The 25,200-nt window shown below is 44.8% G+C and overlaps 1 protein-coding gene across 1 annotated transcript in view; it reads right to left on the bottom strand.

Annotated features, from left to right (window-relative positions):
• Nucleotides 1–872: 872 nt before the first annotated feature.
• Nucleotides 873–25,200, bottom strand: part of PPP1R37 (protein phosphatase 1 regulatory subunit 37) — a 69,464-nt gene continuing 45,136 nt past the window's right edge. Inside the window, exons 8-13 of the mRNA XM_075017769.1 lie at nucleotides 22,257–22,369; nucleotides 20,867–21,008; nucleotides 16,760–16,926; nucleotides 13,880–14,843; nucleotides 9,829–9,919; nucleotides 873–7,137 (exon numbers count right to left, since the gene is read on the bottom strand). Of these exons, the coding sequence (XP_074873870.1) occupies nucleotides 9,837–9,919; nucleotides 13,880–14,843; nucleotides 16,760–16,926; nucleotides 20,867–21,008; nucleotides 22,257–22,369 (1,469 nt within the window). The 3' untranslated portion in view covers nucleotides 873–7,137; nucleotides 9,829–9,836. The remainder of the gene's footprint in view (nucleotides 7,138–9,828; nucleotides 9,920–13,879; nucleotides 14,844–16,759; nucleotides 16,927–20,866; nucleotides 21,009–22,256; nucleotides 22,370–25,200) is intronic.

Here is a 25,200-nt window from a genome sequence, read left to right as displayed (position 1 = left end):
GACCTCAGAAAAGCCAGTTTTTGTCTGGGGATGTTGTCTCACCTTTGGGAAGTGTTTGGCGCTCTCCAGGGGAAGGGAGCAGCAGTTGTATCAATATCTCCCCACAGCAACAGGTCTGTCTTTCTGTCTTCCCCATGAAGGAGCACCAGTCAGCACATCTCCCTGGCTTTGAAGGAACTGCTCTTTCTATAAATACCCCATTCGGCAGTGGGATTCTCACCCATTTTTTTTCTCTCTTACCCTCCCTGGGCTGTGGGGCTCCCAGCTGCAGGCCCCATGGCTCTCATGCTGAGATGTGCAGAGAGGAGAGGACAAAAAGGCGAAAGTCTGGGCCAGTCGACCTGCAAAGAACAGTGGAAGCTTTTTCACCTGGCACTCTGTTAACCAGCATTGCCCACAGCCACAATACCGCTGTGTCTTCAGGCAGGCCCCTGACTGCCACCTGGCTAGCTGGCCATTATGGCCAGAACTGCCTCGGCAGCAGGGTTCCCTGTAAGCTGAGCACTCAGGCAGCCGCCCAGCAGAGATTCACATGCCACCCAGCTGATCAGCAGAGCGTCCACAGCCACCAGCATGTTTCTGTTGGTGGTGCACATCTGCATGTATTGGTGCATAACAAAATTTACTCTGCTCAGGGATGGAAAAAAAAAAAGAGGGAACCCCACTCAGCAGGTGCTTTCTTCCCCTCCTCCTGCCTCAAGCTGCTGAGGGACAGATCTGCTGGTATGGCTCAGGGACAGAGCAGCAAGCTTTGTTATCCTGCTCATTTCATTAACAGGCAACCCTCGTTCCCCAAGAGTGCCGGATAACAAAGCTCTCACTGCAATCCTTTTTGGAAGTGGGAAAGCAACTTACCAGGGACAATCCTGGACTAAATTAGGAAACCCTTTATTTCAACCAAGAGTATTACAAGAAATCCATAAATGCAGTAAAACACACATCAGAGTTCTCTAGGGTTTGGTAACAAAGCAAGTACTGGCCTGGTACCAGCCTAATAAAACAAAACTGAAATATATTAACACTTTAATACCCAGGTGCTGGGTTACAGAAAATGTCAACATTCAGATAAAGGCAGGTTACATGGTCCTTCCGAGTCTTTTGGTACCTAAAAAAAACATCCATGTGAGGCAGTTGGTCAGTGAGAATGGAGATGATCAGGAGCAAATCTCTCTGCTCTCAGGCATAGGTAGGGCAGAGATAAGACTACCATTCAGTCAGTCACCAGTCTAACCCCAGAACATGGTTAGCGGAAAGGGTGTGTCATGGAACCTCTCTATTTGCTTGGTTATAAAAGATGCAAGGATCCAGCCAGGACAGTTTCTCTGCCGAACCAACAAGCTGCTGCTACATGCTGTGTCCTCACTACCTTTTAGAGGCATGTTCTTTTTTACCCTGGGAAAAAGGTTGTCTGTAACCATCTATTTGGCCTCAGCCCAGTGCATGGTGGCAAGCTCAAGTAAGTCCCTTTATTTTTCTCATCTCTTTTCCAAAGGCTCCTATTGAAAGAGACGTGTCCATCTGATAGAAGCCTGAGATGCAGGCCCCACTGGAACGTGGCCATTCTTGGTGACCCCTTGGATTTGTTTCTTCAAGGACCAAAATCAGTACAAATCAAGGAGTCTTTGATCTCTACTTTCCACACTGACCAGCAGCATGAGAAGAAGAGTTTGATAAGGTGTGGAAAGAATCCTGGATGGTGCTGAACTCACTTAATGCCAGACTTCAAGGGGAGCTCAGGGATTCTGTGACCCTTGAGGGAAGCACTCAGTGCCTTCCAGAACTGGGTTTATTGTCTGGGACTTTCAGACCTACGTGTCTGAAGTGAAGGAGCCAAGAGCGCCCTGCTTTTCAGGGGGACTCAACCTCCACTCACATCAATGCAAGCTAATCTGACCACATTAGGTGCCCAGCATCTACTTAATTTCAGGCCCCTGCATTTGAAAATTGAGCTAAAGGCAGCCTCACTCAGATAGCGAGATCCCTGCTCTCTCCAAAGTTCCAGCAACATTCAGAAGCAGGAGTGCAACAGCTTCCAATCTGGGCAGCACCCCACCATTTACCATTCAAAACATCACGTTGCACAAGGTGGTGTCTAAGATCCAGGAAGACATAAGGCAGTTTCCCCATAGCAACAGACTGCTTTGTAATGCACATCAGGGTAGCTTCAAAAACAGAACACCAGGCAAGAGGCTTTTGCTTTTTTTCCCACAAGGAGGGAGGCGGGGAGAACGCTGAAGTTTTGAAAACCAGCTGCTGTGCATCACCTGGTTTCTCATCTGGCGTCTACAGTCTGACACGTCATGGCCTCATTTCAGTGCACATCAAACAACATGAATGGGGGATGCGCACACTGCTTCCAAGGGCAGTTATGTCTTCTCCAAAGCAGCCTTATGTGCCAAAGTGTCTTCTGCTCCGGTGCAGAAAACACCTGCCCAAAGGTTGAGCAGAGGGTTCACCTCAGCCGCTTATTAATTGAGCTGAGACTGCTATGCTTGAGTATGTGCCGCTGAAATACTTAGTGGTTATTCCTGTTTAGTCACGGCCAGTCAGTCAAGGCTCATAGATGACAAAGTCAAGAGGAATCTCTCTGATAAGCTTCTTGGAGAAGAGCATACGTGAGAAAGGAGGAAGAGGGACATGGCAGTAATTTCAGGATAGGTTTACTACGAATCTTTGGGGGGGGCGGGGTTCTAGTTTTATGCAATACAAATGATGACTTTTATTCCTTTCAGGAAGAAATGCCTAATAAAAACTTCCTTCAGGGAAGGTAATGAGAAGAACAGCACAAATTCGTCTCAGTCTTGATGGGTGCTGCCTCTTTTAGGGGCTGTCTCCCTGTAGGCAAACCACTGAGTGTACCTGAGTCAAATGCCAGAGGCAAAACAATCTAGTTCTTGCTGGTTTTCCAGCCACAGGGAAAAGATGCACAGTAACTGCTGGCTGCATGAGCCCAGGAACTCGGAAGTGGCTTCAGATCCACCTGTGGGTAATCTAAAACAACAAATGAGATACAAAAGCTGCACCAGGATTTTCCTTTGCATCCTGACTTGTCTACTGCTTCTTGTGGAGACCACCACATACTGCTACAAAGAACCACTGGGCTGCCCCAATCAGCACACCAAGTAGTTGCACTGAACAGCTCAAATCAGTCCCCCACATTGGAAAGTCCCACTCTACATTCATAGCTGTGAACATGCAACTAACCTATTCCTGTAATGGTCTGTAAAGGAGATCTTTCCAAAGAAGACTGGAGAGTATGTTACTGTCAACATTAATCTTACACACAAGGACAAAGCCAGGCCAGGGCAACATAGAGAGGAAGAATTTAGAGATGTAAATATTGTTTAAGAAGGTAATGGTTTAACGAATTAAAGGGAGAGAAAGTGGGGCTGTGCCGGCCAGTGTGACTGGGCTTGCTTTAGACAAGCCAGGACTGGGATCACTCCAACCCGCCAGCTGCTGGCAGGCCCGGCATGGTGGGGGATCATTCCAGACAGACATAAGCTGGCAGCCCAGCATGGCTGGGGCTTTTCCAGCCAACCCAGAACTGGGGGCTAACAACTAGGGAGGGTTAACAGTAAGGCTAATGCTTATCAGTGAGCCATTTAATATTTTACATCCCTAAAAGAACAAAAAACATTTAGATGCAGCTCAACTTCCTGTCACATGTACTGCAGGGAATTGCCTGGTATTGCACAGTCACCATTAGCATGAGGCTAGGCTTCACTGTCCAACAGCTGGCTCGTCTCGTAAGCCACTAATATTTAGTAAAAATCTCATTTTTGCGACCGGTCCTATTTTAGCATTTCTCTTGCAGGAATCATTCATTAACTCTCAGTAGCAAGAGAGCTCAAAAAGATCATTGCCAACAATCCCATCGATTGCAAGGGGATTCCCAGATATGGGCAAATTATCCCGAGCCTTCAGGCAGCGTTCCTTACTGAGTTTGGGTCTCACCCCTCTCTTCCAAAAAGCCAACTCACTTGCACGGGAAGGATCTAAGGGCCTTAGCCCCAGGGAGACTTGTGCTCTGAGCTGATGTTGGTGCTTCTGAAAATCCTCATGTCACTCTACAGGGTTTGCCCAACAGGTGTTTTACACAAAGTGAAAAGCAAGAAGGGCCACAAGATTCTGTGCAGAGCTATCAGAGAGAGAGATAAGCATTAAAAAGAGTCTGAGCTACTGGACAGAGCCTACTCTATTCAAGCTCACACCCATAGGTGCTGTGCAGAATTTTACACTGCTGTCTGGTTTTCCTAGCCACTTTTCCTTGCCACGGTAGCGGATGGTAGGACTAGCTCTGCAGAGATGCTTTGAGAAGGGTATTGCTTCAGCTCTACCGAAATCTCACATTCTCGTCTCTGCCATGGACAAAACAAGCATCATTTGTAGGTACCAAATAGACAGGAGGAGTCAGTGATGAATGCAGATTTCATTTAATAGGAAACAGTGTTAAACAAAAATATGCAACAGAAAGAAACGACAAACGTTAGCAAATAAATCACCATCCTTTGTATGTAGTGTTAATGCAGCAAATTCCTAACGTGATTCAGTTTCAGTGCATGAAGAGCTAAAATTTCTGCAGCTCCAGCCTTGATTCCCATGCAGCGAAGTGCCCTCACAGCTCCCTGATAGATTTATTGCACTTAAGAAAAAAATAATAAAATAAAAAGCTTACGTTCTACCCAACAGCCCCCTCTCCAGGCTGTTTCTCCGGTCAGTTTATACAACTGTTAAATTACAGATTAGTACCATAGTTTCCTTCCAAGATTTCTCTTCACAGCAGAGAAGTAATCCTCATATACAGAAATATTTCTCTTCCAATAGCAATTTTGGGGGTGCAGGTTCAGGGGAGGGGTCTGCCATACTTCGTGGATTTGAACCAGAATGATAGTTCAGGACCTAATTTAACCAACCTAGTCTTCCTTCCTCTCAAGGATAATGATGGTTCAGTCTCTTTATCCATATCATTCAGACTTTACCCTAACAGGCCTCGCTACATAATTTAAAAAAGTTTACTGCATAACTTTGTTTCCCTTCCTTGATTGTTCTTCTTGCATGTGCTATATTGAAGCTCTCTGGCCAACACTTAATTGTTGTTTTAGAACTGCCGGCTCTTCCCCAATGGGTCAGCTGCTCTCTCTGGCTGCGGATATAAGGGCAGGCACTCCATCCATTCTGATCACCAGTGAGGTGGTTTGCACTTAATCAATGCTGGCTTTTACTGTAAGAGAGACTCTGGAATGATGGTCTCTTTGGGTGTCATGCTTTGTGCAGGCTGCATTACGTTACAGTGGGACTGTGCAGACTAAAACAGTGATCCGTTCCGTGCTCTTGATACCAGAGTGCTCTGCCAGTAGAACCCCACAAGCCCTGGGACCTCGAGAGAGGACCCTCCCTGAGAAAACTGAACACCTTTTCCAGAGCAATTGGATTCTCTCCCCTGGCATGAAGAGTAAAGGAAAGGCACCTCCAATGGTATATTCAGCAAAGGTCTGACAACCCCTGGGATTCTCTGTTTTAAGCCTGATTTATAGAATGGAGCATGTGCCAATGCAGAATTGAAAATTCATCCTGAAAAACCTTTGGTAAAAGGGGCAAATATTCTCTAATGCAAGATCTTACATTGAATTAAAAAGACCTACTGAGCAGCTAAAGGAAAAACTACTTACGCAAATCAGGAAAGTCAAATTCCTGTTCACCTTTTAATGGTGTAACATGCCCCCTGAATCCTTCCTCAGCCACATACAAAAGGAGTTGGAAAACCCCAAATAGGAGGGCAGTAACTTAAGCAAACTGGGTGATCCTAGATTTCCTTTAATATAATAAAATGTAGAGGATCCAGCTAGTTCTATGGCACATTTGCCATATTGATTCCTGGATGACTCCCCAGATGAAGAAAACTGAGCCAGCCTTCTCCCACCCTCTCTCTCACACGCTTGTCAGTTCCATCCTATATGGCTTTGAGAAAACCTTGCGAAAGAGGGTAATTTGTCCTTGAAATCCGTCCTTGAAATCCTATAAAGTTAGGAAACTAGATTAGACTCAGCCAAGACGATTCCTTCTCTTCCAAGAGACACACGACAATGTAAAGAATTCCACCCCATCCTCAAGGACTTAAGCCATGCCTCCTGGATGCACAACAGGCAGGGGGTCCCCAAAACATGGATCTCACAGAGGCATGTCTGTGTGCACACAGTTACCCCAGCTAGTTACGTCCTTAGGGTGTTCTGTATAGGGTCTGCATGAGAAGGTATTTCTGATGGTGTTTTTTGGCAGAGTTCTGCAAACCAGGAGTCAAGTTCCAAAAAAGGTTGCAGGTTAGACTAAAAGATATCCTACATTGTTTTCTAAGTTAAATCCTGTTCAGTATTTTGAAGCTCATGATAAATATATACCCAAAAAAGGGGGGATTCAAAATAAATAACCATTGTGGCTGTGGATACAGCCAGTCCTAGACAGCTTGTCTGGCAATATAAGTTTCTCATGTCAGTGCCACTCTCCGCAGCCACAATCATGTGCAACCATTTTGGTAGCAGGTTTCCATTTTATCAAACAGTTTTCTTAAACAAGCCTTCAGAGACCTGGGACACTTGTAGTGTAGAAAGCAAAACCAAGTCTAACCCATGAGACTGTGGGTTTTTAATCTCTTGTTTGAATTGGAGAATGTTCCTGTCCAATGCCCCTTCTCCGGGACTGATATCTTCTCCTTACAAATTACTCAGCAAGAGTGGTAATTCCAGAGAAATGTGAAACAAATTCAAATGCATCAGCTAATGTCTAGAGAAGGTCAGAAAATAGTGCTGTTCCCATCAGGTGCCAGAGCTCACCTTGGAATCAGGTGGGGGGTGGGGGCAGGGAATCACGCTTTTAATAAGATTTTTCTCTCTCTTCTTCCCTTCCTGGATCATCTTAAAAGTATCAGAGTCCTTCCTTACAGGGCAGGTGAGTCAATAAGGTGGGGGAAAAAAAAAAAAGGATCTAGGACAGGAAATGTCACATAATTTCGGAAAAAAAAACAAACACCTCTGCACTGGAGACCAAGGTTCTTCTGAATCGTGTGGAGTGGGAAGGAAATAAAGCTACGCAGGTATTTCCCATGACAGTCTCTGCTCAATGTAGATTGACCCGTGGGAACTGCGAGAGAGAACAAAACACCAAGTCAGACAGCTCCAGAATGGCCACAGTATCAGCAGTCTTGCGGCGTCTTAGACACTGGTGACTACCGATGCTTCTGAGGAAGCTACAAAAAACTGTAATGAGCCACAGCGGTAGCATGCTGCAGTGGCTAGCTCGTGCCCAGAGACGGGAGGATTTCTTTTAAATACATTTCATATGTTATTTTATCCTAAGACAAACCAGAGAATGGAGTTGAATGAAACAGCTTCCAGCCACTTTGCCGAAGGCTACTACATCTCCCACTGGAGCTGAATAAAACTTGCTCTCAAGAGCCATTTCACTAATTGATGTGCAATGAGGTTCCGGATGTTTTCCTTTAAATCAGATACATACTCACCTACAGCACAGGTCCTCCTAAAAAAAAAACACATCTTTACACACACACTTAAAATACAATACAGTAAGGTCTCAACATTTGCAAGGGTTCTGTGTTAAGAACCCTGGCGAATATGGCAGCCTGCCCCGGGGGAAGTGGCGGCTGCCAGCACTCCATGCCCGGGGCCCCGGGGAAGTGGCCAGTCGCGAATAACTGAATTCACAAACATTAAGTTTGTAAATCTTGAGACCCTACTGTACTTACCTAGAGAAACCAAATCTCAGTGTTTGCAGTGTGTTTCCTCCACTTCATATAGGAAGCCTCACAGAGTACAGCCGTTACCCTGGTAATGTTATTTAGCAACTAAACCTTTTGAAAAATTTTATGGGTAATTTCCATTAAAATGCCTTATTTCCATGACCTCTGTTTACAGCACATGCATAATATTCTAAAGCAATGTCTGTGGTGATGTCTCAATCTGCAATACATAACAAATGACACAGGACTCTCATGTGCGCCTAACAACTAAAGCTTAAATGATACTTTCTTTTTAATAAAAACATTGAGGTAGACGTGTAACAAAGTGAGTCATTCAGAACATCACAAGCTGGATGGAACAACTGGGAGAGCCCAGCAAAAAAGGATCTAGATCAGCTGGGTTCTTCCCATGCCATCTATGACAAAGTGGAAATCTTCTGTAATATTAGGAGGGATTGATATGATTGGATGTATGTGAAATACTTCCCAGGATATCAGAGAAACAAGGTGGGGAAGGTAATATATATTGGACCAGTTTCTGTGGTCTCTCTCACCCACAGAAATTGCTCCAGTGAAAGACAGATTTCACCTGCCTTGTGCTCAAGCTTGAAGTGACTTGCTTGCTTCCTACCGAGTCCAGAAGGATTAAAAAGTTCCTGAGATAGAAGAGGAGACATGAGGGGCTTAGGTCACATAACTGGGGGTGATGTGAATGGGTTGCTAGCAACTGCTGAGACCAACCCATCTTGGCGGAGGCTTTGGAAAGCCAACGGAACCCCAAAGACTAAATAAACTGATACCTAATAATGGGGAAAACCCAGCAAGCAGAAGCTTTTGAACTCAGCAGGAAGCCTGCAGGAGGCCTGTAATGGACCCAGAGGCGGTGGTGTTAAGAGCTGGTAGGACTCACAGCTCTCACCTGGCACGGACTCACAGAATGAGTCAAAATGGATTCTAGAACAACTTGGGTGGAAAAAGCTGTTCCTGTGGCCAGTCTGCACTCTGAGCCCGTATGTCTCTCAGCTATCTGAAGGGCTTTCCAAAGCTGTATGCCAGTTGACTAATAAACCCCACTCTGTTTTATAAAGGCTGCCTGGTGTCTCTGCAAACACTTGTTGAGGTGCACGGGTCCCAGAAAAGGAGACAAGACTCAGAACAGGAGACTGCTGCAGTGGGACTTGCTGGGCAGAACTCAAAAGGAGGCAGCAGGAGGGCCTGCATAGCTTCTCCGCCAGCAAAGGTTTTACAAGTGGATGACAGTCCTAACACGTTATTTGAAACGCAGGTATAATATGTATATAAATCAGTGGTTTTCAACCCTATGGACTCCTGGGAGTCCTCAAGATTACGTCTAAGAGGTCCATAAAAGTTTGTCAATGACACTGAACAGTGGTTTTCAATCTCGAGTCTGCAGACTATGCCTAAAATTTCCAAAGGTGCCTACACACCATTTGTTTTTTTTCCCGGGATCCATAAATGAAAGAAGGTTGGAAAAATCACTGATGTAAATTGTATACAAAGAACTGCATGGAAAACATCACATTTGAGTAGTAAAGTCAGGCCCTCAGAAGTCAGAAAACAACACAATGAGCACCCGTGCAACTCTAATGCTGCCCCTTCCTTCTGTGTACGCATTCTGAGACAATTACATAGGCATATATTATTTTTTGTACAGGAAAAATATTTTGGTTGTGAAGTCAGAGTGACCTAGGCCCAAAGTTGAGTAGTGATTTATTAGTATTACAGGCAGTGGGTTTTTTTGTGCCTTAGCTGCAGGGAGGAGAGGGGAAGCTGGCTGAGTACTGACACCTCTTTTTCTTTTTTTAAAGCAAAAAAGGCACTAACAAGAGACGTGCGTGACTGTGTCTGGATGACACCACAGTCACCAGTCTGTCTTCCACCTAGAGCTATTCTGGCACCAGAATACTTTATAGACTTTATAGACACAATGGTGGAGGAAAACAAAACAAAATCTTTGTTCACTTCATCACAGCAACAGCAGCAGCTTTCAGAACTCCTTGATTCTGTTACACCACTGACCTGAATACCGTTCAAACCTAGCAAACCATCCTTACCTAAAGTGTCACAGTGGCTCCTGCCCTGTCTCTTGACTTGCTTCTAGGAGCAATTCCTCCAGCTCCTTCTCATTCTTGGAGCAGTTTAATTCTGAAAACAAACAAGGAAGAACCTCATTAATCAGCAGCCTTAAAGACCAATTAAGATTCATTAAGGAAGGAGCAATGCGTCACTCTCCAATCTTGGGATGAGCAGTGCAGGTAAATTAGGAAGCCTGGGATGGACTGGGAGTATGCTCATACAGAATGCTGTTTCCCTCCCATTGTATTAACTTATAAAAGAGACTGGTGCATAGAGACTAAGCGATCATTAGTTAGGAGTCTCCTAGAGTTCAATGACAGAAGCAGCCATTACATCATCTCAAACAATCATAGAATCTGAAGGCTGGAAGGGACCTCAGGAGGTCATCAAGTCCAGTCCCCTGCCCAAAGCAGGATCAACCCCAACTAAATCATCTCAGCCAAGACTTTGTCAAGCTGGGACTTAAAAACTTTTGGGTATGTAGATTTCACCACCTTTCTAAGTAACTCATTCCAGTGCTTCACCACCCTCCTACTGCAATAGTTTTTCCTAATATCCAACCTAGAATTCCCCTGCCTACTGTAACTTGAAACTAGTGTTCCTGCTTCTGTCATCCATCGCTGTTAAGAACAGCCTCTCTCCATCCCCTTTACAGCCCTGCTTCAGGAAGTTGAAGACTGCTATCAAATCACCCCTCACAATTCTCTTCTGCAAACTAAATAAACCCAAACTCCTTACCACATCTCCTAAACACCACAAGCCCTACAACTTCACCCAAACACCCTTATGTGGAGCCCACTTCCTGCAAAGTAATGCCATTGTAACTCTATTCAATAAAAATACCGATGCCTCCCATTTTAAGCCAAGTGACACTAGGAATGCTGTCCTGAAGGATCTTGTCTTTGTTTAATACATTTAAAAAAAAAAAAAAACTTGTTTCTTGTAATAAACCAAACCAGTCCTAGGTAATATGCCAACCTGTCACATGAGTACAGGAGTACTACACATCAGGGAAAAAGACGACATATTTACAATGTTTGGAATCCCACCTATTAACTGCAGGACTCCGTGCACATTTGTGCATAGCACATTAAAAAAAAGCAAACCAAACCAAACCAAAAGAAGAAACCAAAATCAAGCCAGGCAAAAGGTACTATGGAGAGAAGAAATGAGCGTGTGGATCTGTACTCCTGCTTTCACGTCCAGGCCTCCTGCTGGAGTCTTTACTTGACCCAAGTAAGATTCAGATTTTCCCAGGGTTTTTCCATCTATGTAATCCTTTTCTTCGCAGCCAGGTCTGCCAGTCCGTGCCAGCAGACTTTGTGCCTAGGGAGGGGCATGGGAGCGTACTTTTCCAGGGTAGCAAAATTGGACAGGAAAGCTGCGTACTTATCCCATTCGCTTTGTTGAGAACCTCCAAATACTATGCATCTGATCCAAGACATGTGAAGGCTCCACAGTCATGGGGGTATTCTGTTTTTAATGCCAGCCCAGAAATTAAATTAATGGGGCGTGACCAACACATCTCCTTTCCCTCCATCTCTATACCATCAAACTAATGGGGGCAGCTTTAATTTTCTCAAGGCCTTGGAAAAGACCCATGTATTCTAAAGATGATTTTTTCTTGGATCTTGTCACTCCTTTGTTAGCTCAAAGGCTTCTTACAGTGTTGTAACCATAACGGTCCCCCCAATCCGTGATAGAAAAGGTAGGCAACTAAATTCTGTTGCTGGGTGGTACAAGCTTTCAAGGTATGCAAAGCTCTTCTTTGTGCATGGCGCTAAATACAATTTCAAACAGATTATTATGCACAAGAGCTAATATGTTGGAGGATGTAACTTGAAATAAAAGGGGAAATTAGGGATTAGACTATTATATAAAAAGGGCTTGAAGTGGAAATTGAGGGTAGCAGACATCCTGCTATTAGAAATCTCCCTGCATAGGTACTTCCAGACCATGAACAAGTAATCTCTTAGCCTGCTTTTACATAAGCTAAATAGATTCAGCTTCCTGAGTCACTCCAAAGGCAAGTTATCAGATCTCGGAACATTCTCATAGCTCTTTTCAGAACTGTTTCCAATTTTGCACATGCCCTTTTGAAAGTGTTGGTAGCAGAACTGACACGTCGTCTATTGGTAATACCACCTACCTGCTCCTACGCAACACTTCCCTCCTGGATTTCAGTTTCCTGCATCTCTGCTACAGAAACGAGGCAGCAGTCTTACAGTGCAGCGTTACATGTGCGCCCCAGTCCTCTGCACTGTGCAGAGAACACTGTTTAATGAATAACTGTAACAACGTCCTGGAGAGCTGTCTGTGGGGAGAGAGCTTTAGACACCTGGATGTAATAGCCAGCATCACTACTGCTTGACCTAATGGATCTGGTCCATAAACTCAGAAATAACAGCTGATTCAAGTCTCTATACGTGGCCTCACCACTATAGTCAGACAGGGCTGTATATTCCCTGTGGAAGAGAAGCATCTGAAATGCACTGAGTTCAATCCTGATATAGACCAACATTTGAAGTAATGCCCTGGAGGAGGTTTGCAGGGACTGAATCGAGGCACTCTGAATCTAAAAGCAGGAGTCTGTATTGTTCGTGTGCCGAGAAGTCTGCAGAACTATTCTCCTTTGCGGTCTCTCCAAAACAAAGTTCACAAGGTCTCTTCTACAGGTTAAACTGCTTTCATCTGCCACTCTCTGGTCCAGCAACATCCATGGTCAGACATGATTTTAAATAGTTGGAGGTCTCCTTATGGCAGGAGGCGGCGTTTCCATGGACAGGCAAAATTTTACAGGCACCAGTCCTGGCTCTTGCTGTTCTGTGCTGTTATTTAGCTCTAATTTACCCTCAGATATATGTTCTAAGGGCCCAGCAAGCAGTGGGAGCATGTAATGCTTTTAAGCGTAAGAACGGGTCGACATACTATTGATACAGCAAAAGGTGGAATTGCCGCCGAAACTGGGAAAGGGCACATGGTTACATTATTCCATTCATTTACTTGGGCAAAACAGAAATGAGAGAGACCTGCTAACAATAATATTGACCTCCTGTGGGTTGGCAGATTCTCTAGTTTGGTGCTGGTCAGCCCCTGAGGGTGCCAGGCAAGAGGTTCAATGTTGGTACTGTGTCTTCCAAACTTTGATCCTCAGGAACCCTTAATAGGCCAATGTAACAAACTGCATCTTCATGTCTAGACTGGTAAATCTATGGCACCTTTATTTGAAGGGCATAAGCCCAAAGCAGAAGGAAAACTGTTTAAGAGGACATAAATCAGTAACCATGGAAACAGCTGATTAAGACAAGTGGTGATTTGGAGTCTTTAAATTAAACTAGCACCAGATGGCTTCTTCAACAAAATGATCCCTCAGCTCTTGGGGTGACTGTGAACCAGTTAAGAAGGGATGGGAAGGAAACACTATCTTCCCCCTGGAGGGTAGATGTCGGGGGGGGTCCCCAAAACATTTTTCTCCTGCAGAAATGGAATCTGGCTGTGTTAACGTGGAGAACCACCAACCTAGTTCACAAAATGGAACATCCCTAAGTTACTGGAACTGATAGTGTTCACTCATATGGAAGGGAAAAATAATTTCCTGCAGGAATTTCTGACCTGTGACTCCAACCTCTGATCAGGGGACCATAGTTATTCCTTCTGGCCTTAAACATAAAAATATCATACCATACTGCAATTGGAAGGGACCGTGAGAGTCATCCATATAAACGTTTAATGAATATCGCTGGGAGTAACAGTCTGCCATTCAAGCTTTTGAGCATGAGACCTACCAGATTGCAGAATAAAGTCAAGAAACAGTAGTGGAATATTCACAATGAGACTAGCTTAAATACCACAGAAAAATAGTGTGGGGAAGAATCCTGCACTATGTCAAGAGACAAGACTTTTGAAATGTTCTTTTACTGGCAATCAGGAATATGAGGTGAGGAAACAGATCATAACACACTTCATTTTGCAGATTTGGGTTCAACACAAGAGAGAATAAAATTCTAGAATAATGTAATGTGTTCTTACCACGCTCGACAGCATAGCTCCCCATTTTCACATCACTCCCTGAGGAGGTCTCTGGTAGTGCACAAACAAATTCTGCCTTTAGCCCATTAGGGAGTGAAGTTTCATGGACTGCATTCTCGCACGGCCCAGAGTTCATCTTTTCTGAAACCCACCCAGGGCTTCCAGCTGAGGATGCATTTTCCAAAATGGCTGCCAACTGGGAGACAGTCCCATTCGTTTGCAAGTCCAAGAATTCAGTTTTCGCAGGAAAGGTCTGAGCGATCAGTTTAGACTGTTTCACTGCATTGCCTTGCAGGTCACTGACATTCTCCGCCAGCTGTGTAGTGTTTTCTGCTGTCTTCTCTGGTAGATTTTCCACTCGTGTCACAACGAAGATTTTATGACCTCTCCCAGGACTGGAAACAGAAATTCTCCTCTCATTTCCTGGAGAGTTAGCATGTGCCTGAGAGTCTCCAACAGTCCCCATATTTCCCATGGCTGTGGACTCGCCCTTTGTTTCTTCAGCAACATTGGAAGGTGCAGTTGTGTCCTCTGAGCTAAGTGCATCCTGCGCCTTTTCAGGATAAAGAAATGTCATGGGTGCATTAGCTACATGAAGAGAATCATGTTGTGATTTGCTGAGATCTTTAGTCTCTAACCCAGCGTCCACCTCATCATCTGTATCAGAGTCTGAAAAGGTCACCCCATCTTTGTCACTGTTTATCGCCTGCTCTGGAGGCCTGATCTCGTCAGACACCAAAGTCTCCTCCACTTCTCCTTCAGGTGCAGCTGCTGAGTCATCAGCCTGGTTGTCTCCCACAGGTCCCTCCTCAATCGCCTCGGTGATGGTGATTTCTGGCATGGAGGCAGATTGCTGCAGCTTCTGTTCTTTCTCCTCTTTCTCTTTGGCCAGAATAAAATTGCGCTTGCAACCATTTTGGATTTCAGCTAAAAGAGCCTTCTGTGTTTCAATAAAACTCTTCACCTGCAAGAGGGAGAGAAACACTGTGGAAACTGTGGTTACACTAAATCCTAAACTATTTACAGTGCTCTCAGCAGGACTCAATCTTACAACAGCATTGATTTCTGCACCAACTTTACAGGCTTTCCAATTGCTTCCACGGAGAACAGGGGAACAGCCTTAAACCTTTAACTCTGTTTGGGTGGGTAACTAATTAAGAAACTTAACAACATATTTACTGCATTTGAATGCATAGACTGAACCTCGCTCATCTGGCACCCTCAGGACCTGACTGGTGCCAAACGAGAGAATTTGCTGAACCACGGGAGGCTGATACTGTCTAACGCATTACCAACACTTCCACTTGTTATTAGGCTCTTCTGCAACATTTAGGGGTAAATTACAGCCAAGCAACACACAACACTGAGAGCCAGGACTGTTGGCTGTAAACAGTTTATGGGACCATGAGAAACTTAGTCACACCCATGGTAAGTGGTCATCCAGCATTAAAAGATACATGGCGTATATCAAAGTTATATGAAGGCTATAGTTATACTGAGAGAGACTTCCCAGAGAAACAGGAAAGAAGATCATAAAAGTATTCCAAAAATGAGGCCCCACCTGTATTTCCTGGAAGACTGACCTGCTCAGGGTCAATTTTCCAGGGTTAGATTTCACACGCATGGAAGAGATGCATGAAATCAGCCTATTGGAGGCTGGTAATCAACCCCTGTACTCCTTGCTATTGATGGAAGAAACTGTCGACCTTCCTCAGCAAGGATGGCCAGATAAGTCCACTGGTGATAAGTCAATTCTAGCTACACAACTGCCACAGCTAGAAATTGCATATCTGCAATCGACTAACCTGCCTAGCACAGGTCAAGCCTTAGCTGAAAATAGTGAAAGATCACCTTAGCCTGGATATGTCTCAGTCATAAAAATTCTAAGCGAGCCAATTGGATTCCTATCTAGAGGCCTAATCAACTTCTGTGACCTGTATTATGCAGGAGGTCAGATGAGACGATTGCAATGGTCCCTTGGAGCCTATGAATCTCAGCAGTGGTGTTTGCTGACTGCTACAAAGAATTCCTGCTGAGTCTGCCTTGAAAATTTCCCAGATGTAAGAAGTCAAGTCTGCTGCAGCAGACTTTTGCCATACACAATGAGCCCCACTACACCCTTACAGTAAGGGAGGGTCTCTCAACCATTTAGATCCATGGCTTTCTCAGATAGCAGTAACTACAGTGGGAGTGTTACCTGAGGAAAATTCAGTGGACTGCCTGAGTGACATTATCGGGAGAAGATAAGAATCCAAAAGGACTTTTTTTAAACAATTTGTGAAGAGGAAAATCTGGACAGGTACACGGATATGGGAAAATTTGGCAGAATGATTAACTACCTCAATTACCATGAAATGACCCACTGGAGGATTTGCAGTCACCAGACTCTGCAGCAAGCTCATTTATTGTGTGAGCAGAGTCAAACGCCACCAAGAAAATGATTTTGCACATTGGAAGCCTGAGCTGAAAGGCATCAAGTGACTCAAAAGGCACTGTCATCGGCTTAGTTAAGACCCCACTACCATACCATGACATATTATGTGATGTGACACAGAGTTTTTGGATGGTTTCAAAGTAACAAGCCCCAGGTGAATGTGCCAAAGGACTGGTCTATCTTCAACATGTTGCTATGGCAGATGAGCTAGCCAGGCACAATGACTCTGGGGAGCAACTGTGCCAACTAAAACACATGCTCAGAACTTTCTCTGGTGGGTCAGCATTAGGGCAGTGAGTTTGGGAGGTTTCTGATTTGGCTGTTTATAGGAATGGGCTTGGTTATGGTGTGTAGCTTTTGAGAGGGAATCAATATTCTCGGATATGTAACATCGGTCCAGAATCACATGGAAAGTTCACATGCACAAAAAATGCAGTGCAACTTACAGACTCCTTTTTTGGTTCCCTGTCTAAGTCCAGCCTGAGCAAAGAATGATTGACCTTCAGTGCTAAGGACAGCGCCATCAGCCCCCCCGTTTTAATCTCATTCTCTCGCAGGTCTAATCGAAGGAGCCTTGGAGACTCTGCAATGAATTCTGCTACTGCCACAGCACCTGTAAGGGAAGACAGACCTCTGATGACAAACCATGACAACGGAAAACAAACTGGCTCACAGCATGCTACCCATAAACAAGGAAAGGATCTGACTTGTGTACTTCTGACAAGGCTTCGGGAGAAGGGGCCCACTTCCCATTACAGAGATTTGTCCAGATTCTTGCTATTGTAACAATCTGCTCTACAAAAGCCTAAGCATTAACTACTTGTTTTCAATTAACTGAAAATACAACATCCTGGGCACTGAGAAATAAAGCACCCCAAGGCACTTTCTGCCAAGTCAGGCTACTAGCTGTGATGTTCTGCTGTACTTCTATTTAATAATGCCATTTTACCTTCTTGCATTCCACCAATTGCTGCAGTATGGAGATGGTAATGTTTACTTCCTATCCTAAATCCAAGTGTTCTTTTAGGCATTGTTAAACCAGATGGTTTCTAAACCAGAAATACCTGCATTTCAGAGAGGACTCAAGTGTTTCCTGTATGTACAGTTTAAATAGACTTGAATCCTTTCAGATGAAAGGAGCTGTATCACTCTAACATGGCAACTGACAATTTCCATATTCCCATCGAATTACAGTTTAGAAAAAACTCATTCATACATGCAAGTAGTTATTGCACAGATTCCAAAACATATAAGTGCTTCACGAGCAACTAGATCATAGGATCTTCGTGGAAGGGCCTGTATCTAAGACTTTAAGAAGTTACTCATCCTCTCCAGCTGCAGTTCTTTGAGATGTCCACCAGCACCACCCACTGCTCCAATCAGGGGAGCTCCACTCTTAGGCTATGTCTACACTAGCCCAAATTTTGAAAGTGGCCATTTCAAAGATTACTAATGAGGCGCTGAAATACCTCGTTAGCATGCCGGCGGCCTTGGCACTTCAAAATTGCTGCGTCTCGCTGCCGCATGGCTCATCCAGATGGGGCTCCTTTTCGAAAGGACCCCACCAACTTCTAAATCCAAGGAGAGCTGCCGGCGGCATGCTAATGACACGCAGAATATGTATTTCAGTGCCTCATTAGTAATCTTTGAAATGGCCATTTCAAAGATTTGGGCTAATGCAGACATGAACTTAGACTCCTGACTGAACTGACTCCTGAGCAGAGATTTTCTTTAGCAGTGTTCCTTTGGCCTGCACATATGCCATTAATATCTTCGTGTCTTGTACCAAGGCTATGTTAAGCTGTGCGGGTAAATCACACCCCCAGTTCCTTCTGCAAGTCTCAGAAGAAACTCCAAAGCAGAGAAAAAGAGCAGATAGCGGAGCACTCAGAGACATACATCTCTAACAACCCCAGTAACTGCATAAGGGGAGCAATCATTTTTTCTTCAAGTAGCATCAGAGCAAATCTACACTAAGGAAGAAAGTCAATTTCAGATATGCAGTTCTAGCTATGCCATTAGCATAGCTAGAATCAAAATATCAGAAATCGATTTTCTTCCCTAGTGTAGTCCAGGGCTCGACAGTCTCACATGAACGTCCCTTATGCTATGCAATAGGATGGAGCACAGGGGTCGAAAGCCGAGGCCAGAGAAGTCAATTTTGCCGCAACTTAACAGACGCAGAAAAATCAAACTTCAGAAGATCGATCTTTCCACGGTCGATCTTCTGGTGAGTACAGATCAGTCCTCAGTAGTGCTGAACTTCTGTTTGTTTGCAGGAGTAAAGATACTTAATGAGCATAAAGCGGCCCTGGAATTTTTAAACTTGCCAGTGCTCTCGCCAAACAATTTTCATTATCAAACACGAGACTCTCAAGCACATTCTGAACTTCCGCGGGAAGCCATACAGTTGCAGTCAGGAACCCCTATGCATCAGCACCCCCGGATATATGGAACGAACTGCAGTGTCAGTAGCATCAAGCACTATCTGAAGAGATGTTTTTGCCAGCCACTGTCCCTCAGCGACAGTGGTCTGGAATTGTTTTCTTTGATCTGGGGAAAGGTGCTCAATAAAATGACACCCATTTCATGAAGCTGGTAAAGTCCTAACTGGCAATCAATGCTTGGTAATTTGCAATATGAAACTGCAGCCCAGCCAATAAGTAAGCCTGCTTTCCCAGGAGGTCCAGGAGCTTTTGGTCTCAATAGTATGGAGTAGATTTATAATAGTGGGTTTTTTGCCTCCTTGTTCATCACCTCAATGCCAGAAACTTGGAAGGTGGGTGCAAGACAAGAAATTGAGTCCTTAGAGAGGCCATAATACCTTGTGTCAACCTTCCTACAAGTGGGGGTAGCTGTCGCTGGTATGTGTTTGGATTTCCCAGAATCCTCAAGAAGCACCTGGAGAAAGAGTCTGCCACCCACTTAACAAGATTCTGTGAATAGCAAAAAAAAATCAGATCCAGAGTTGGATGAGCCATCAGAGTTCATCCAGGAAAGAGGATGAGATGGCAGGCTAAGAGGGCTTGTCTGCAATGAATTCCTTCATCTCAAATGCTTCTTCGGCTGTTGGGGAAGAGAAGCTTGGATCACCCTATCATTTCAGTAGGCTAGGGTAGGAGACCTAGAGACAAGTGCCAATGATACGCTGCCCAGGGATCCTAACATGGCCATTAAGGCCTATACAGGATAGCAAACAGCATACGGGGTCATTCCCAGAAGGACTGGTGAAATCATGGAGTATCATCCCTGCCCCTTTAAAAGGCAGGTTTAGTGTAAGGGTGTAGCAGAGAGCCCTACACTGAAATGAAAGAAACCAAGAGGTCATCATCCATTTCTTTTTCTAATGGGAGAACTCCCAGAGAACAAGGGGGTGACAGGACCAGGAATATAAAAGGGTCTGGAGATCACTTGCAATTGCCCTGTTCTGGTCATCCCTCCCGAAGCACTTGGCACTGGTAGGGCCTCATCTGGAGTACTGTGCCACATGAAAGCAATTAGAGTGTCAAAGAGAGAGAGCAACAAAAAGGACAAAGATTTTGAAAAACCCTGACCTATCAAAAAGATTAAAAATACTCTGCATGTTTCCTCTTCAAAACATAACAAGAATACTCGACTTCAGGAAGGCGGATTTCAACCAACTCAGAGAAATAACAGGCAAGGGCCCATTAAAAGAGCAATTAGAAAGAAAAGCTGCCAAAGGAGGCTGGAAGTGTCTAAAAGATGTAAAGACTAGAGGCTCAACATCAAGCTATTCTGATACAGAGGAAAGGTAAAGGGCACAGGAGGCCAGTCTGGCTGCACAAAGAGATTTTTAGCTATCTAAAACCGTAACAGACACATACCGGAAATGGAAGAAGAGGTATATCACCAAGAGCATACCCAGGAATAGCATGAGTGTGTATGGACAACATCAGGAAAACCAAGGCAAGGAATGAGTTACTGCTGTCCAGGAAGTTAAAGACATCAAGAAGGGCGCTCTGAGAATACGTTGGACAAACAAAAACAATCAGGAATGTTATGGTCTCCACTGCTCAATGGAGAAGTGAGAAGGTAGAAGACGATGATCGGAGGGCAGAGCTGCTCAGTGCCTATTTTGCTTCAGTCATCTCCAAAAACGCCAACGCATGCAACTGGACAATTCAAGAAGATACCACAGGGATGGTCTAGGTTTACTTGGCCCTGCCTCAGCTCTCAGAGCAGGGCCTGATCGCTTTCTCTTGGTCTCCTCCAGCCCTATATGTCTATCATAGAATCCTAGAATAGGAAGGGGCCTCAAGAAGTCATCAAGTCCAGTCCCCTGCTATCACAGTAGAGCCAAGCACCATCTAGATCATCCCTCACAGATGTTTATCTAACCTGCTCTTAAATTTCTCCAGTGATGGAGATTCCACAATCTTCCTATGCATCACAATATATTCTGATATCACAAAAGCCAATGGTGAAACTATTCCTGCAACTTTGCACTCTAAATAATGACAAAAGGGTCAGGGCCTTCAAGGACTGATAACCTGGAGAGTAATGAACCCTCAAAACTATGGAAAGTCTTTTACCCTCGCATGTTAGTTTTGTAGAAGCCAATCCTAATCGGAGCACAGAGCGGTTTCCAATGAGTCCATTCTTCAAATTACGAACACCTTCGTTCCCTATTGGATTGTGACCAAGGTTCAGGGTCTCCAAACTCTGCGTATGAGGCTGTGGATGAAAGCAGAAAAATGAAGTGAAAGGGATATATAATACCATAAAGTGTCATCACTGAAACATTAACACCTAGCAACCACAGCTCAGTGACCATCTTTGGCCCTTACCAATTGGCACGGAATTGCCGTAGCTGGAATTGTGTATCTACAATTGACTAAGGTCTAGTGTAGACGTGGCCTAAGAAAAATCAGGAGAGAAGGAAAAGAGAAAGCAAAAAGGTGGGGCTGAAAGCAGGAAAAGCTAGGCCTGGAGGTACTCAAGAGAACCAACCAACTGGGCAGAGGTGAACAAAGATCAGCAGGTAAATGGTGGTCTCCCATCCTTGCAAATGCTGCCTCCCCAGTGTGACAGGTATCCTCCTGCTCTGAAAGGCTGCTTGCCCAGAGCCCTCCAATGCGCTGCATTAATGCTCTCATTTTATGCAACAGAAGCACACTTCATACAGAGGCACAAGAACATTTGCATCCACCCACTCTGCAAACATTGAACAGTCAGTCGTTTTCTGAGCTACTGCAGAACGATGTTGCCCAGCTCTAGAACATTCATCTGTAACAGGGGTGGGCAATATTTTTTTCTTGCAGGGGGGCCTCTCCACCTATTTTGCAAAGGTGTCAGGAGCCACATCTTTCTTATTAGTGAAAAATCTCACTATTGAAGGGACTAGCCAAGATATCGCCCGCAGGCTGGATCCTGTGTGGGGCTGCATCTGGCTGACATACTGTTTATATTCCAATGTAGCAGTGGGGGCCAGGCCCATGGGCTTTTTAAATAGCAGTAATTTATAGGGCTGGGGGCTCCCAGCCCTGCTGCTACTGAACTGCCTAGCTGCCACCTGGGGTTCCTGAGACTAGTGGTTACTATTTTTGGTTCTCTGTGCCTTAAATATTGAGTCTGTTCTGGTCTGGCTATGGTCTGAAGAAGTGGGTCTGTCCCACGAAAGCTCATCCCCTAATAAATTATTTTGTTAGTCTTTAAAGTGCTACTTGACCGCTTTTTTGTTTTTATTTAAAAAGGCTATGGCTCCCAGTACCTGCCAGCAGAATATCAATAGTATCTGGGCCAGATGAAGCACATGGACCAGATGTGGCCCACAGGCCCTATCTTGCCCACGCCTGACCTGTAAGAAAAGCAAATTGGACAGTTTATCTTCCTCTCCTCTCCATAGGCTCCCAGGTTGGGCCTCAAACTATTTATTAAACAAGGAACCTTCAAAAGCCACTTCTCCCCCTGAAATTTACTCACCAAAGTCACCCCCATGTAAGCCATGCCAGTGTGCGTCAGCTGGTTATTCCACAAAACCAGAGTGACCAGCCCTTTCCGTTGCTCCTTTAGGCCCTCACAGATGTAAGCCAAGCCTGTAAAACAGAATCAGAGTGGATTTATTCAGGGGCTTTCCACATTTTACAGGTTAGCACTTCAAAGAGTCACGATGCCAACGCAGTGAATATACATAACACTTTTCTTGTCTTATCTAATTCCTTCTTTTGCACAGGCTTCAAAGTTGCCATCACTAAGCCACCCAACTAGAGCCTCACACACTCTGCTGGATCAGGAGAACATGACAGGCAACAGCATGCAGAAACATCTCATTCATTGTAAGCAGCGAGGTTGCTACAATGGAAGTTTCTCTCAACACAGTTTTTGGTTTTTTTTTTTAAATTAAAAATTCAAACCTTTATCCTCCTATGAAAGAGCAAAAAAAAAAAAAAAAAAAAAAAAAAGAGGGAACTCTACTCCCTGCCCATGCCCCATACATGGCAGTAGGCACAATCTCCAGCCACAGCCTGGCCCCATTCATTAGGGCCGTTCTGTGACGGGGGATGTGCTGACTGGGTAGAGGGTGAAGCCTGCTCTGGAAATCTTGACCTGTCATACCAATTACAGAGCAGCTGACAGCTTAGTTATCACTACCCTCGGCCTCTTACGGAGAGGCAGCTCTTGTACCAGGCCCCAAAACCACTCTGTACCCCATATACACTGGGTAACAACACACAAGCTACCAAGAATACTGTTTTGAAGTTGTTGCTACACAAACATGCATAGTGTATGCTGCCACCATTCTCTAATGTCAATCCAGGGCAGTGTTCCTTGTAAGCTGAGCGCTAGGGTGGCCATCCAGCAGAGATTCAGGTGCCACTCAGCTGATCAGCACAGTACCCGCAGCTGGCGGCATGAGTTTCTACCAGAGGTGCACATCAGCACCTGCCTCAGTGAGTAACAGAATGTATTCTGCCCAGGGATGGAGAAAATTAGAGGGAGCATTGGCAGTGGGGCTCCAGAAGAACCTTTCTTAGGCCACTGACTGCTGCTTGCTGTTGAGCTTAAGAGGGTCACTTGGGAGTCTCGTGCAGCATGGCTTATACCCCTACTGTACACTCTGGTTGTGGTCTTCCCTAACAGAAGTCAGAGGAGCTGACATGAAGGCAGGCAACTGGGTCCTTTTCATTGACATAGCCCCAGTACTCAGGGTAAAAATATCAGCTCACCAGGGTACTCAGAGAGGATGACCAGAGGACCGAGAACATCCTGTGTCCTTCCTTTCAAAATCCAAGAAATTTATATAGTGCTCCAGGAGGAGCAATTTTAAGCGAACTTCTCTATCTTTCTGAGTTTGCTTATAGAAGAACTGACATACGGCACACTGCTCAGGAATATGTCCTTCTCTGAAGTACCAGAGGCACTTGAGTACCCATTGTCAAGTAGCATGGAAGCTTCACACAAGGGACAGGTTTTAAACCCCATGTTTTGTTTCTGCAACTTTGCTGAGGCCCTTGTATGCAGAGAGACTGGGATGCACATTTAGTCAAGAACTAGAATGTGACTAAAACAAAAGGTTTGTGTGTGTGTTTTCAACAGCCAAGACGACATACAAACACTCCACTATAAACTAGTGCAGTGCAGAGAAAAGCGGGCAGACCCCGTCAGGGTTCTGTCTCACTGCCACACATGGTAAGAAGAAACTGACAGATGGTTGGGCCCACTCTGTTCTTTATAGGCTCAAATGACAGGAGGACATACAGGCCCTGGAACAGCCCCAGTGAACACTACTAGGTGAAACAGTCTGATCTCACACAGAGGGCACAGGTGCATTGAGAGCACTACACACATGGACAAATGCTGGCAGAAGAACTTCAGACGATAAATGGATTTGTTGCCGATAAACACTTACGTGGTAGCCTAGCTTCCCTGCCTAACTCTGAAACATTAGTTTCTTTCTCCAGAAATACTGACAACATTCAGAACTGTGTGTTCAAATGTGTGTGTGTAGTGTAAGAACCTTCTGACTTCTAAGTCAGCATTCAGACACAGTATCAGAGAGGTAGCATCTGATGAAGCGGGTCTTTGCCCACGAAAACTTATGCTCCAAAATATCTGCTAGTTCATAAGGTGCCACAGGACTTCCTGTTGTTCATTCAGACACAGACAGTTGAGGAAAAAGAATCACATGGGCATTATTTCTCTTCTGTGAAAACCTCAGGCGGTCTTATTCTACTCTCACACTTTGGAAAAAACACACTTAATGAAAATAGACTTCATGCTTACATTGGCCACAGAATGCAAGCCTACAGTTCCCTTCATCTTAACAGTTGAAGGGCAATCCCAAGGTGTGCTGTCACAATAGGGCTAGTAATGGAACATCAGCTGCAGCCTCAGGCGAGGTCTACATTAAAGGGGAAGGTTGAAATTAAGATACGCAACTCCAACTATGTTAACTATGTAGCTGGAGTCAAACCTTAGTTCAAATTTCCACACTGTCTCCAATGCGGGAAGTCGACGGGAGCACTTCCCTTACCACAACTGAGGAGCAAGAGTACTAGCACTGATGGGAGTGGCCTCTGCATTCGCTTTAGTGTGCCTAATAGGCAACACACCAACTCACACTCCAGAATATCGACCATGGCAGTGTCCATCTTTCCCATAGTGAAGACATACCCAGCATCTCCCTAATGACATGCAACCAAAACTAACTAAATCAAAGCTCTGAAGGCACTCCAGAGTTCAGGACTCTAAACTCCAGCGACTTAATTGGGGTTGGTCCTGCTGTGAGCAGGTGGTTGGACTAGGTGACTTCCTGAGGTCTCTTTCACCCTGTATCTTCTATGATGCACAAAGAACTGGAAGTAAAACTTGTATATCCCATAATAGAAAATATTTTGCTTTCACACCTTTCAACTGCAACAGCTCT

The sequence above is a fragment of the Carettochelys insculpta genome, chromosome 22 (genome assembly GCF_033958435.1).
Source record: "Carettochelys insculpta isolate YL-2023 chromosome 22, ASM3395843v1, whole genome shotgun sequence".
Classification (NCBI taxonomy): Eukaryota; Metazoa; Chordata; order Testudines; family Carettochelyidae; genus Carettochelys; species Carettochelys insculpta.
The sequence above is the reverse complement of the archived record's forward strand: the minus strand, read 5'-3'. Positions and strand labels throughout refer to the sequence as shown.